At 54.6% G+C, this 12,676-nt stretch overlaps 1 protein-coding gene across 1 annotated transcript in view; it reads right to left on the reverse strand.

Annotated features, from left to right (window-relative positions):
* Positions 1-3,589: 3,589 nt before the first annotated feature.
* The window catches only part of CATSPERD (cation channel sperm associated auxiliary subunit delta), a 51,125-nt gene continuing 42,038 nt past the window's right edge, over positions 3,590-12,676 (reverse strand). Inside the window, exons 14-17 of the mRNA XM_032252487.1 lie at positions 9,450-9,578; positions 8,554-8,731; positions 6,268-6,425; positions 3,590-3,961 (exon numbers count right to left, since the gene is read on the reverse strand). Of these exons, the coding sequence (XP_032108378.1) occupies positions 3,652-3,961; positions 6,268-6,425; positions 8,554-8,731; positions 9,450-9,578 (775 nt within the window). The 3' untranslated portion in view covers positions 3,590-3,651. The remainder of the gene's footprint in view (positions 3,962-6,267; positions 6,426-8,553; positions 8,732-9,449; positions 9,579-12,676) is intronic.

A 12,676-nucleotide genomic window follows, 5' to 3' on the forward strand; every position in this document is an offset into this window, starting at 1 on the left:
CAGCTCCGTGTCCATGCGGTAGCCTTGGGGATGCAGAGGGGCCTGGACATGCACGCCTGGCCCCTCACCCCATCATCCTGAGGACTGGCGAGGCTGCACCCCAGGCCTCACAGTGAGGCCTCCAGAGCCTAGCAGGGGAGCCCTGGAATCACAGGACACCCTAAACCCCTTGAGTCCCAGCCCTGGAAGATCAGACTCTGCCGGCAGAGGCAGGGGCCTCCTGAGCTGCTCCCCAGCTTCACACGTTCTAAGGATTTTCACACCCTTGTTTGGTGGGGAAAAGCAAGGCTGCCCAGAGAGGGGCAGGAACTTCCTTGGAGACACAGCTGTCAAGGCAGCGCTTGAGAAGCAGCCTCCAGATCCCCACCCAGGCTCCTCCTGTCCCCAAGAAGCCACAGTCACTGCAGGGAGGGCGGGAAGGGCCAGGCTCTTGTTCAGACAGGTGGGTGCAGGGGGCTTCATTGGATGGTCTGAGGGTGGGAGCAGATGCTCACGTGTGAAGGAGCGGGGGTGGGGAAACCATGCTCACGTCTGAAAGAGCGGGGTGCATGCAGCACCTGGGGAACCTGGAAACCTCCACCCACGATGGTGACGTGAAACAGCACCCAGAACCCAGGAGAGGGTCAGGGGCCCTACTGGGCCAGTCACACTGCAGGGTCCAGGGTGGGAGGGACAGCCCAGCCACTGGTTCCATAATGAGACAGGCCCGGCCTTGGAAGAGGACCCCCGGGTGCTGGTTCCCTTCATCACTCACCCACATCAGGGTCTCGAGGGCCCTCCTGGGGGCCACCTGTACCCTCCTCCCCTGAAATGCTCATGGTGGCCCTGGAGATGCCAACCCCATTCCCCTAGGGACACGTAAGGAAACAGGAGGACCAGAGCCATCCAGTGCCTCCTGGAGTGAGGATACCCCTCTGGGCTGGGACCCTTCTGCCTGCGCCTTCCCCAGGCGGAGGGCTGGATCTCCTGGGTCTCTGGAGTCTGGGTTTCAAGGTCTCTGCTGGGGGAGCCCCTGGGGGGCTCACCTAGAGTCCAGGAGGCTGGTGGGTATTTGGAGGCAGAGCAGAGATCATAGTTCCCCCTCTGTGCTGGGCACTGTGCCTTCTGCTTTCTGGAGCTCCTCCCTTGGAAACTGTTATTCAAAACTCAAGAGGAGGCTGTGTGCGTGGGCAAATGCTTGTAATCCCAGCACTTTGGGAGGCCAAGGCGAGCAGATCACTTTAGGTCAGGAGTTCGAGACCGGCTAGGCCAAAACAGTGAAACACCGTCTCTACTAAAAATACAAAAATTACCCGGGTGTGGTGGTGGGCGCCTATAATCCTAGCTACTCAGGAGGTTGAGGCATGAGAATTGCTTGAGCTGGGGAGGTGTAGGTTGTAGTGAGCCAAGATCACACCACTGCACTACAGCCTGAGTGACAGGGTGAGACTCCATCTTTTTTTTTTTTAAATAAAGACGGAGTTTCACCATGTTGGTCAGGCTGGTCTTGAACTCTTAACCTCAGGTGATCCACCCACCTCGGCCTCCCAAAGTGCTAGGATTACAGGCATGAGCCACCGCGCCCAGCCAGAGACTCCATCTCTAAGACCAAACCTCAGGCAGACATGGTGTCTTGGGACCATGCAGCTGCAGTTTCCCTCTGTCCCAGGGCCTGTGCCATGTGCCCTCCTGGCCCCTGCAGGGATCCCCATTTATCCCTGTTTCATCCACGGGGACAGTCTGGGAGACGCTTTGAGCCAAATTTTCTGTTTTGTTTTGTTTGTTTGTTTTTTTTTTTTTTGGGAAGGAGTCTGGCTCTGTCGCCCAGGCTGGAGTGCAGTGGTGCGATCTCAGCTCACTGCAACCTCCGCCTCTTGAGTTCAAGCGATTCTCCTGTCTCAGGCTCCAGAGTAGCTGAGATTACAGGCGCCCACCACCACACCTAGCTAATTTTTTGTATTTTTAGTAGAGATGAGGATTCACCATGTTGGTCAGGCTGGTCTCAAACTCCTGACCTCAGGTGATCCACCTGCCTCGGCCTCCCAAAGTGCTGGGATTACAGGCCACTGCGCCCGGCTCCAAGTCCACTTTTCTTAGCTGCCTTCCAACGCCTTCTCCCCACAGCCTCATTAAAGGTGTCTCTGAAACTAACACCAGGTGTCTCAGTGAAGGGGAGGCCTGGCTGGTGAGGAGGTGGGGCAAGGGCCTGGGATCACTTTGCTTGAAGCTTAATGTGGAGAGAGGGTCACAAAGTGGATGTCTGCAAGGACCCAAGCAGCAACTTTCTTTTTTTTCTGAGACAGGGTCTTGCTCCATCACCCAGGCTGGAGTACAGTAGCATGATCATGGCTCACTGCAGCCTCCATCTCCCGGGCTCAAGCGATCCTCCCACCTCAGCCTCGCAAGTAGCTGGGACTACAGGCATACTCCACCACACTCAGCTAATGTTTAAAAAAAAATTGGGTTCTTGCCATGTTGCCCAGGCTGATCTTGAACTCCTGGCCTCAAGCAATTCCCCTGCCCCAGTCTCTTGTAGCTGTGTTGGGTGATTTAAAATGACCACGTAACACACACACACACACACACACACACACACACACACACACACACTTTAAAGAGTATTCAGAAGTCGTGAGACTGACTAAATTTTCATTTAAAATGAGATGGCTGACCCAGGTGCAGTGGCTCACTGGGAATCCCAGCACTTTGGGAGGCTGAGGCAGGAGGATCGCTTGAGCCCAGGAGTTTGAGATCAGCCTGGGCAATATGTCAAAACCCCGTCTCTACCAAAAAAAAAAAAAAAAAAAAAAGTACCCAGGCATGGCGGTGTGAACTTGTAGTCCCAGCTACTCGGGAGGCTGAGGTGGGAGGATCACTTGAGCCCAGGAGGCAGAGGTTGCAGTGAACCAAGATGACACACTAGCACTCCAGCCTAGACAACGGAGCAAGACTCTATCTCAAAAAAAAGGGTGGGGGGCTGGGCGGGCATGGTGGCTCACGCCTGTAATCCCAGCACTTTGGGAGGCCAAGGCAGGTGAATCTCTTGAGGTCAGGAGTTTGAGACCAGCCTGGCCAACATGGTGAAAACCAGTGTCTACCAAAAACGCAAAAATTAGCTGGGTGTGGTGGCAGGCACCTGTGATCCCAGCTACTCAGGAGGCTGAGGCAGGAGAGTTGCCTGAACCTAGAAGGTGGAGGCTGCAGTGAGCCAAGATTGTGTCACTGCACTTCAGCATGGGTGATAGAAACAGTCTCAAAAAAAAAAAAAAAAAAAAAAGACGACTAACCCTGGTACAGCGGCCCACTGGTAATCCTAGCACTTTGAGAGGCCGAGGCGGGAGGATCGCTTGAGCCCAGGAGTTCGAGACCAGCTTGGGCAACAAAGTGAGACCCTATCTCTACAAAAACTAAAAGTAAAGTTAGACAGATGTGGTGGTGGTTCCTGTGATCCCAGCTACTTAGGAGGCTGAGGAGGGAGGATTGCTTAAGCCTGGGAGTTGGAGGCTGCAGTGAGCTGTGATCATACCACCGCACTCCCAGCCTGGGCAACACAGCAAGACCCCCAACACCAAAAAACCAAATTAAAAAAAAAATGGTGAGCACACACTGCTTCCTGTGGGGTTACACTAAACTTTATTTAAAGACGAGGGGTCAGGACGCTGTGGACCAGCCTCAGTGGTCAGCCCTGCCTCCCTGAGGAGTGGGGTGGTGTCCTGGGGGCTCTGTGCCCATCCCGGATGTGGATGAGGCACGGAACTGAAAACACCTGCAGGCCGTCTTGCATCTCCCGCACAGCTGGACCACAAACCTCCTGATCCTGTGGACTCGTCTTGTGGGCAGCAGCTTGGGGATCTTGTAGGCCACCCACACGGACCCCAGCATGCTGGAGATGAGCAGCAGGATGATGACCCCGGCAAACCCCAGTGGTATCGGGAATGCCCCGTACACGTAGATGCTGAAGAGGGTCTCCAGTTTACAGTAGCTGTCGGGGGAGGTGGGGAGAGGCCGTTAGGTGACTTCACCTTCGCACTGGCAAAGGTGTTCAGACCCACAGGAGGGAGAACCGGGCCTGCAGCTGTGACCGGGTATACCCACTTCTGTTTCCACCCACTTTGACTTTTTTTTTTTTTTTGAGTCAGAGTCTTGATCTCGGCTCACTGTGCCCTCTGCCTCCCGAGTTCAAGCAGTCCTGCCTCAGCCTCCCGAGGAGTGGGGATCACAGACATGAGCCACCAGGCTAGGCTAATTTTTTGTATTTTTATTAGAGACGGGGCGTCACCATGTTGGCCAGGCTGGTCTCAAACTCCTGACCTCAAGTGATCGACCCGCCTCCGCCTCCCGAAATGCTGGGATTATAGTCGTGAACAACGGCGCCTGGTCCACTTTGACTTTTATGGATTTTTTTTTTTTTTTTTTTGATGGGGGGGAATTCTGGCTCTCACCAACACTGGAGCATAGTGGTGCAATCTCAACCCACTGCAACCTCCATCTCCCAGGTTCAAGCGATTCTCTTGCCTCAGGCTCCCGAGTAGCTGGGATTACAGGTGCTCGCCATCACACCTGGCTAACTTTTAGTAGAGACAGGGTTTCTCCATGTTGGCCAGGCTGGTCTCGAACTCCTGGCCTCAAGTGATCCGCCTGTCCCAGCCTCCCACCGTGCTGGGATTACAGGCATGAGCCACCACACCCAGCTGACTGTTACAGGTTCTGAGCTGCCATCCTCTCTGTGTCCTTTGGCAGCTGTCACCAGGATCCCCGTTCTCCCCCAACGCCCAGACTCTGGCTAGAGAGGGCAGACAGAGCAAAATAACTAAGTGGTCTGTCAACAGCGGGGAAGTGCTGGAGGACAGTGGAGGCTGCATCAGGGCAGGAGAAGGCTCAGGGGTGTCACAGAACCCACGGCGGTGGGGGGACAGTGCAGGTCTCGTGGTACGGGGAGCAGGTGTGGCAAGGGAGAGTCCCACACCTGTCTCCTCTCTCCTATGGATGTCCCCGCCCTACCCAGGGCCTTCCACCTGCAGCCACTCAGAGCTGATCCTCCTAGTCTGAGGCCTGTAGGTAGGGAAGGCAGGATCTCCACAAGTTTTTTCAGGGGCTGGACTTTCACCCTCTGGAGAGAACAGGCGATGGCTGACAGTGACTTCCAGCAGCGGTAAGGACATGCGGAAGATGCCACCCTGGTGCCCACCTCCCAAAGGGACTTGTGGATCCGCATGGCATGGCTTAGACCTGGCTTTATAATTCCCTCAGCGCCCGTCACTGCTAAATATTTAACTGGCTCTCAGAGGGGCAAGGCCCCTGGGTAGTGTCTGCTAATTCTTGTTGCATAAATATTTCCACTGTGGCTGATTTCAAGCCACTGACATGAAATTGACTGGTGTAAGATTCCCGTTTTGTTTTGTTTTTTTTTTAAGATGGAGCCTTGCTCTGTTGCCCAGGCTGGAGTGCAGTGGGGCAATCTCGGCTCACTGCAACCTCCACCTCCCGGGTTCAAGCGACTCTCCTGCTTCGGCTTCCCTAGTAGCTGGAATTACAGGCACCTGCCACCATGTCCAGCTAATTTTTGTATTTTTAGTAGAGATGGAGTCACCACGTTGGGCTGGAGATTCCTGAATATTTCAGTCTACTCCTACAAGCCAGTCTGAGCCAGCTCTCCCGTCTATCAGCACACCCCAGACATGGGGAGCAAGAGAGGGTGACTTGGGTGCACTGGGGCAGGGGTGCAGCCTCAGGTCACTGCTGTTCCCCCAGCACCCAGTGTGGGACTCTGAAATGAGTATTTGTGGCCGGGTGTGGTGGCTCACGCCTGTAATTTCAGCACTTGGGAAGGCCAAGGCCAGTGGGTCATCTGAGGTCAGGAGTTCGAGACCAGCCTGGCCAACATGGTGAAACCCTGTCTCTACTAAAAATGCAAAAATTAGCCAAGCGTGGTGGCACATGCCTGTAATCCCAGCTACTCGGGAGGTGGAGGCAGGAGAATCGCTTGAACCCGGGAGGCGGAGGTTGCCGTGAGTGGAGATCGCACCACTGCACTCCAGCCTGGGCGACAGGAGCAAATCTCCATCTAAAAAAAAAAAAAAAGGAGTATTTGTTTTTGTTTCACACGGGAAGAAATGTCACCCGGAACTTAAAACATCGCTTGTCCTGGGGATGGCCTGGGCTGCTGGGGGTGTTCAGGTTTAGTCAGGACCAGCATGGGTGACCTGCCTCCCGGGACACCAGGTGTCCCCTGTCGTTGGCCAGGCTGGTCTTGATCTTCCGACCTCAAGTGATCCACCAGCCCCTCACCTGTAGTACGGGTCCACAATAGAAATGTAGAAGATATAGATGCCGTTGTTGTGGCTGAAAATTATCTGGTTTGTTGTCCGACCACCCAAGATCTGATACTGGACATCTGGCCATCTCAAAGTAGCATTCCTGTTGGAGTCGTGGCAGCTCACGTAGTTCTGTGGGAGACAGAGGCGTGCCCACTGGTCCTGGGGGCTGGAAGGGAGCCCTGAGCCTCCCTCCTGCGTGCAGAGACCCTGCGCCCACCCCAGTCCTCATGAGAAGTGCATGGTGGGAGTCTGGGGCCAAGCGCCGATGGTGTGGGCAGGTTCATGCTCCTTGCAGAGGAGGCTGTGGACGGAGGCTGCTCAGCCTCCATCTCCCCTGCCTCCTTCCCGGCCTTCCCGGGCGTGGAGGCTGGAGGCTTACTAAGTCTGGGTGAGAGTCGGGCGCTGCCAATGAGTTTTGGTTTTTTTTTCCAGATAATGTCTTGCTCTGTCCCTCAGGCTGGATGCAGTGGTGTGATCTCAGCTCACTGCAACCTCTACCTCCCAGGTTCAAGCAATTCTGCTGCCTCAGCCTTCCAAGTAGCAGGGATTACAGGCACCTGCCACCGCGTCCTGCAAATTTTTGTATTTTTTGTGTTCAAGACCAGTGGCCAGGCTGGTCTTGATCTTCTGACCTCAAGTGATCCACCTGCCTCAGTCTCCCAAAGTGCTGGGATTATAGGGACGAGCCACCGCGCCCAGACAGCTTTCTCTTTCAAAAAATAGTCAAAGAGGTGGTGGTTGGACAAGGCCGTCAGTGCACCAGCTGTCACAGGGTTGCAGTCTTTAAAACGGTTAATTGGGCTGGGTGTGAGGAGGAGAGCTTCAGGCTGTGCATTTAACAAAGAAAATCCAGGCTGAACACAGTGGCTCACGCTTGTAATCCCAGCACTTTGGGAGGGTGAGGCAGGCTGATCACTTGAGGTCAGGAGTTCAAGACCATCCTGGCCAACATGGTGAAACCCCGTCTCTACTAAAAATACAAAAATTAGCTGGGCGTGGTGGCGCACGCCTGTAATCCCAGCTACTTGGGAGGCTGAGACAAGAGAATGGCTTGAACCCGGGAGGGGGAGGTTGCCGTGAGCAGAGATTGCGCCACAGCACTCCAGCCTGGGTGACGGATTGAGACTCCATCTCAAAAATAAATAAATAAATAAACAATAAGGCTGGGCACGGTGGCTCATGCCTGTAACCCCACCTCACTGGAAGGCTGACGTGGGGGTTACCTAAGGTCAGGAATTTGAGACTAGCCTGGCCAACATGGTGAGACCCCGTCTCACCAAAAAAAATTAGCTGGTGTGGTGGCAGGTGCCTGTAGTTCCCAGCTACTCAGGAGGCTGAGGCAGGAAAATTACTTGAATCTGGGAGGTGGAGGTTGCAGTGAGCAGAGGTCCCACCACTGCACTCCAGCCTGGGCGACAGAGCAAGACTGTGTCTGAAAAAAAAAAGAAAAGAAAAGAAATACACACTGAGGCGGGGTGTGGTCACTCATGCCTATAATCTAGCGCTTTGGGGAGCCGAGGTGGGAGGATCGCTTGAGCCCAGGAGTTCAAAACCAGCTTGGGCAACATAGTGAAACCCTGTCTCTACAAAAACAAACAAACAAGCAAAAAATTAGAAATGAGCAGGGCATGGTGGCACACACCTGTAGTGCCAGGTAATTGGGAAGCTGAGGTGGGGGGATCACTTGAGCCATGAGGCTGCAGTGAGCTGAGACTGTGCCCCTGCACTCCAGCCTGGGGGACAGAGCAAGACTCTGTCTAAAAAAAATTAAAAACGAATGCACGCTGAGTAGGACAGCGTGGGAAACCCATCCACGCCTCAGCAGCAACCATTGGGATGGTCCCAGACTTCCCTCTTCATCAGCAAAGCCCCTGAGCACCTTGGTGCCTGCATTTCCCTCTGTGGCCCAGGCTGGAGTGCGGTGTCGAGATCTCGGCTCACTGCAACCTCCTCTTCCTGGGCTCAAGCGATTCTCCTGCCTCAGCCTCCCGAATAGCTGGGATTATAGTCGCTCACCACCATGCCAGGCTGAGAGATGGGGTTTCACCACGTTGCCCAGGCTGATCTTGAACTCCTGAGCTCAGGTGATCCGCCCGCCTAGGCCTCCCAAGCTGCTGGGATGACAGGTGTGAGCCACCGCGCCCGGCCCAGTCTTTCATTCCATACTCAGTTCCATGGCTGCACCATGTCCCTCACGCACGCTCCCACCCCCTGGTGGCATGCTGATTCTTCTGAAACGATCCTAGGGTCCTATTACCTCTCTGTTCCAGAGGAAGGGCATCCCGAATTCCTTTATCATGGTGGTCCAGTTCTGTGGCTGGGAGGTGCACAGCGCCGACTGGGCCGTCAGGGAATACCTGTAGGAGAACTGCCCATTCACCTCCAGTAACACATACTCAGCGTCGACAATCTCCTGGAAAGTGTCTTTTCGCCACCTAGGAGACGCATACAGGGCAGAGCTGCGTGGGGAGCGGGGTCAACCCAGGAAGACCCAGGCCACAGCCACCTGGACGGCTACGAAACCACTCATGGGGTGGGGAGGTGGCAGGGAGCAAACCAAAGAACCCCTGTCGCTCCCAGGTGAGGCTGCGGTGTGCAGGCTGCAGGGAGGCTGGGAGACAGAGCTGGGTGGACAGGGAGATGGGCAGCAGCCAGCACTGAGCATGGATAACAGAGAGGAAACGAAAGTCCACTCAGGGCCCGGCACGCTGGCCCACGCCTGTAATCCCAGCACATTGGGAGGCTGAGGTGGATGGATGCCCTGAGCTCAGGAGTTCAAGACCAGCCTGGGCAACATGGCAAAACCCTGTCTCTACTAAAAATACAAAATTAGCCAGGCATGGTGGTGCGCACCTGTAGTCCCAGCTACTCGGGAGGCTGAGGCAGGAGAATTGCTTGAGCCTGAGAGGTGGAGGTTGCAGTGAGCTGAGATTGTGCCACAGCACTCCAGCCTAGGCAACAGAGTGAGATCCTGTCTCACAAAAAGAAAAGGTGTCCCGGGGAGAAGGCTGGGGCGGGAGCACAGTGGGAAACAGTGACCGCCATCATTTTGAGGGATCTAGGGGAACCTGGAGGGCCAGGCTGGTACCCCAGAGCCAGGGAGCATGCGGTCCTGCCACCGTCCCCACCCTGCAGTAGCCCCTGGGGTCTTACAGCTCCACCACGGGCTTCCATGGGGTGTCGTAGTAGACGAGGAGCGGACAGCCCAGTTGACTGTAGGAGTAGGGCACACGCAGGTCCTGGGAGGACGGCTGCCCCTGGAAGCTGGGGTCGTAGAATTCCCTTCAAGACACCAGGAAGCAGAGACAGGGAGTCTGTGAGTTCCTGCCCAGACCCCCAACCCTTCACAGCCTGTTTCTTTTTTGCAAATGGGGATCGTCCATGAGAGTGGGTAGAGGTGGCGTCTGAGGTGGGCCCAGATGATGCTGGAACCTCCCATTTTGGTTAATTTTTTGGCTGGAGTGCAGTAATGTGATCACGACTCACTGCAGCCTCCACCTTCTGGGCCCAAGCAATCCTCCCACCTCAGCCTCCTGAGTAGCTGGGATTACGGGCACACGCCACCACACATGGTTCATTTGTTAATTTTTTGTAGAGATATGGTCTTGCTGTGTGGCCCAGGCTGGTTCCAAACTCCTGGCCTCAAGTGCCTCTCTCACCTCAGCCTCCCAAAGCGCCGGGATTACAGGTGTGAGCAACCAAGCCTGGCCAAATGTCTGCTCTTTAAATTAGATCAGTACAAAAGTAATCACGGTTTTTGCCATTTCTTTCTTTCTTTTCTTTTTTTTTTTTTTTTGAGATGGAGTTTCACTCTTGTTGCTCAGGCTGGAGTGCAGTGGCACAATCTCGGCTCATTGCATCCTCTGCCTCCCAAGTTCAATCAATTCTCCTGCCTCAGCCTCCCAAGTAGCTGGGATGACAGGCACCCGCCACCAAACCCAGCTTTTTCTTTTTTGTACTTTTAGTAGAGACAGGTTTCATCGTGTTGGCCAGGCTGGTCTTGAACTCCTGGCCTCAGGTGATCCGCCAGCCTAGGCCTCCTAAAGTGCAGGGATTACTGGGGCGAGCCACTGCGCCCATTACAATGGCAAAAACCATGATTACTCTTGCAGCAACTAATAAATCGCCCAGTTTAAGATATTTCATGATAGCAGCTGGTATAGACTCAGATGACCTTCCCTTGTGTCCTCTGCAGGTTCCAGACGCACTGCCCCTTAGCAAGCCTAGAAGCACCAGTTTAGGTCTCAGCTCTGAACCGGACTTGCATTTGAGGGGTCAGGTCTTAGAAAACACACAGAAGCGTGCACTCACGTGGCAAGGAGCTCCCCCATGCTGGGTGCAGTGAGACGCCTTACTATGGTTTGGATATTTGAGATGCAGCTTCTCTCTTGCTGCCCAGGCTGGAGTACAGTTGTGTGATCTCAGCTCACTGCAACCTCTGCCTCCCGGGTTCAAGCAATTCTCCTGACTCAGCCTCCTGAGTAGCTGGGATTACAGGCATGTGCCACCACGCCCGGCTAATTTTTTGTACTTTTAGTAGAGGCAGGGTTTCTCCATGTTGGTCAGGCTGGTCTCGAACTCCTGACCTCAGGTGATCCACCTGCCTCGGCCTCCCAAAGCTGGGATTACAGGCATGAGCCACCGCGCCTGGCTGGTTTGGATATTTCCTCCTTCCAAAGCTCCTGCTGAAAGTGGATCCCCGGTGTTGGAGGGGGCCTAGTCGGAAGTGTTTAGGCCACAAGGTCCGATCGTCTGTGAATGGCTTAGAGCCATCTTCGTGGTACTGAGTGGGTTTTCAGCCTAGCGTCCATGAGAACTGGTTGTTTAAGAGCCCGGCACCTCCTTCCTGCCCATCCCCACCTTTTTTTTTTTTTTTTTGGTCTCTAGGTTGCCCAGGCTGGTCTCCAACTCCTGGTCTCAAGCAGTCCTCCTGCCTCAGCCTCCCAAAGTGTTGGGATTACAGATGTGAGCCACCACACCCAGCCTCTTCCCTGCCCCCCTCTCTTTTCTTTTTTTTTTTTGAGACGGAGTTTCGCTCTTGTTACCCAGGCTGGAGTGCAATGGCGCGATCTCGGCTCACCACAGCCTCCGCCTCCTGGGTTCAGGCAATTCTCCTGCCTCAGCCTCCTGAGTAGCTGGGATTACAGGCACGCGCCACCATGCCCAGCTAATTTTTTGTAGTTTTAGTAGAGACGGGGTTTCACCATGTTGACCAGGATGGTCTCGATCTCTTGACCTGGTGATCCACCCGCCTCGGCCTCCCAAAGTGCTGGGATTACAGGCGTGAGCCACCGCGCCCTATTTGAAACCAAGTCTCACTCTGTCGCCCAGGCTGGAGTGCAGTGGCTTGATCTCCGCTCACTGCAACCCCCGCCCGCCGGTTTCAAGCGAGTCTCCTGCCTCAGCCTCCTGAGTAGCTGGGATTACAGGTGCCCACAACCATGCCTGGCTAATTTTTGTATTTTTAGTAGAGACACGGTTTCGCCATGTTGGCCAGGCTAGTCTTGAACTCCTGAGTTCAAGGGATCCGCCCACCTAGGCCTCCCAAAATGCTGGGATTAGAGGTGTGAGACACTGCACCCAGCCATAAGTTTCTTTCTTTATAAATCACCTAGCCTTGGGTAGTCCCTTAAAGCAGCACAAGCCGGGCGCGGTGGCTCAAGCCTGTAATCCCAGCACTTTGGGAGGCCGAGGCGGGTGGATCCCGAGGTCAAGAGATCGAGACCGTCCTGGTCAACATGGTGAAACCCCGTCTCTACTAAAACTACAAAAAATTAGCTGGGCATGGTGGTGCGTGCCTGTAATCCCAGCTACTCAGGAGGCTGAGGCAGGAGAATTGCCTGAACCCGGGAGGCGGAGGTTGCGGTGAGCCGAGATCGCGCCATTGCACTCCAGCCTGGGTAACAAGAGTGAAACTCCGTCTCAAAAAAAAAAAAAAAAAAAAAAGCAGCACAAATTGACTAAGGCCCAGATTCTCCTACCTGCGTGGGGGCACATGCCCACTGAGTGGGACAACACATGGCACCAGCCCGCTGTGGTGAGAGGACTGCTTGAGCCCAGGAGGTTGAGGCTGCAGTGAGCTATGATAACACGATTGCACGCCAGCCTGGGCCACGGGCCAGATCCCATCTCTTAAAAAAAAAAAGAAAAAAAAGTCTGGACGCGGTGGCTCAGGCCTGTAATCCCAGCACTTTGGGAAGCCAAGGTGGGCAGTTCACCTGAGGTCAGGAGTTCAGGACCAGCCTGACCAACGTGGAGAAACCACGTCTCTACTCAAATAAAAAAAATACAAAATTAGCTGGGCATGGTGGCACATGCCTGTAATCCGAGCTACTTGGGAGGCCGAGGCAGAAGAATTGCTAGAACCCAGGAGGCAGAGG

This window comes from Sapajus apella, unplaced genomic scaffold, assembly GCF_009761245.1.
Source record: "Sapajus apella isolate SASKATOON/1434 unplaced genomic scaffold, GSC_monkey_1.0 scaffold77, whole genome shotgun sequence".
In the NCBI taxonomy this organism is placed as follows: domain Eukaryota; kingdom Metazoa; phylum Chordata; class Mammalia; order Primates; family Cebidae; genus Sapajus; species Sapajus apella.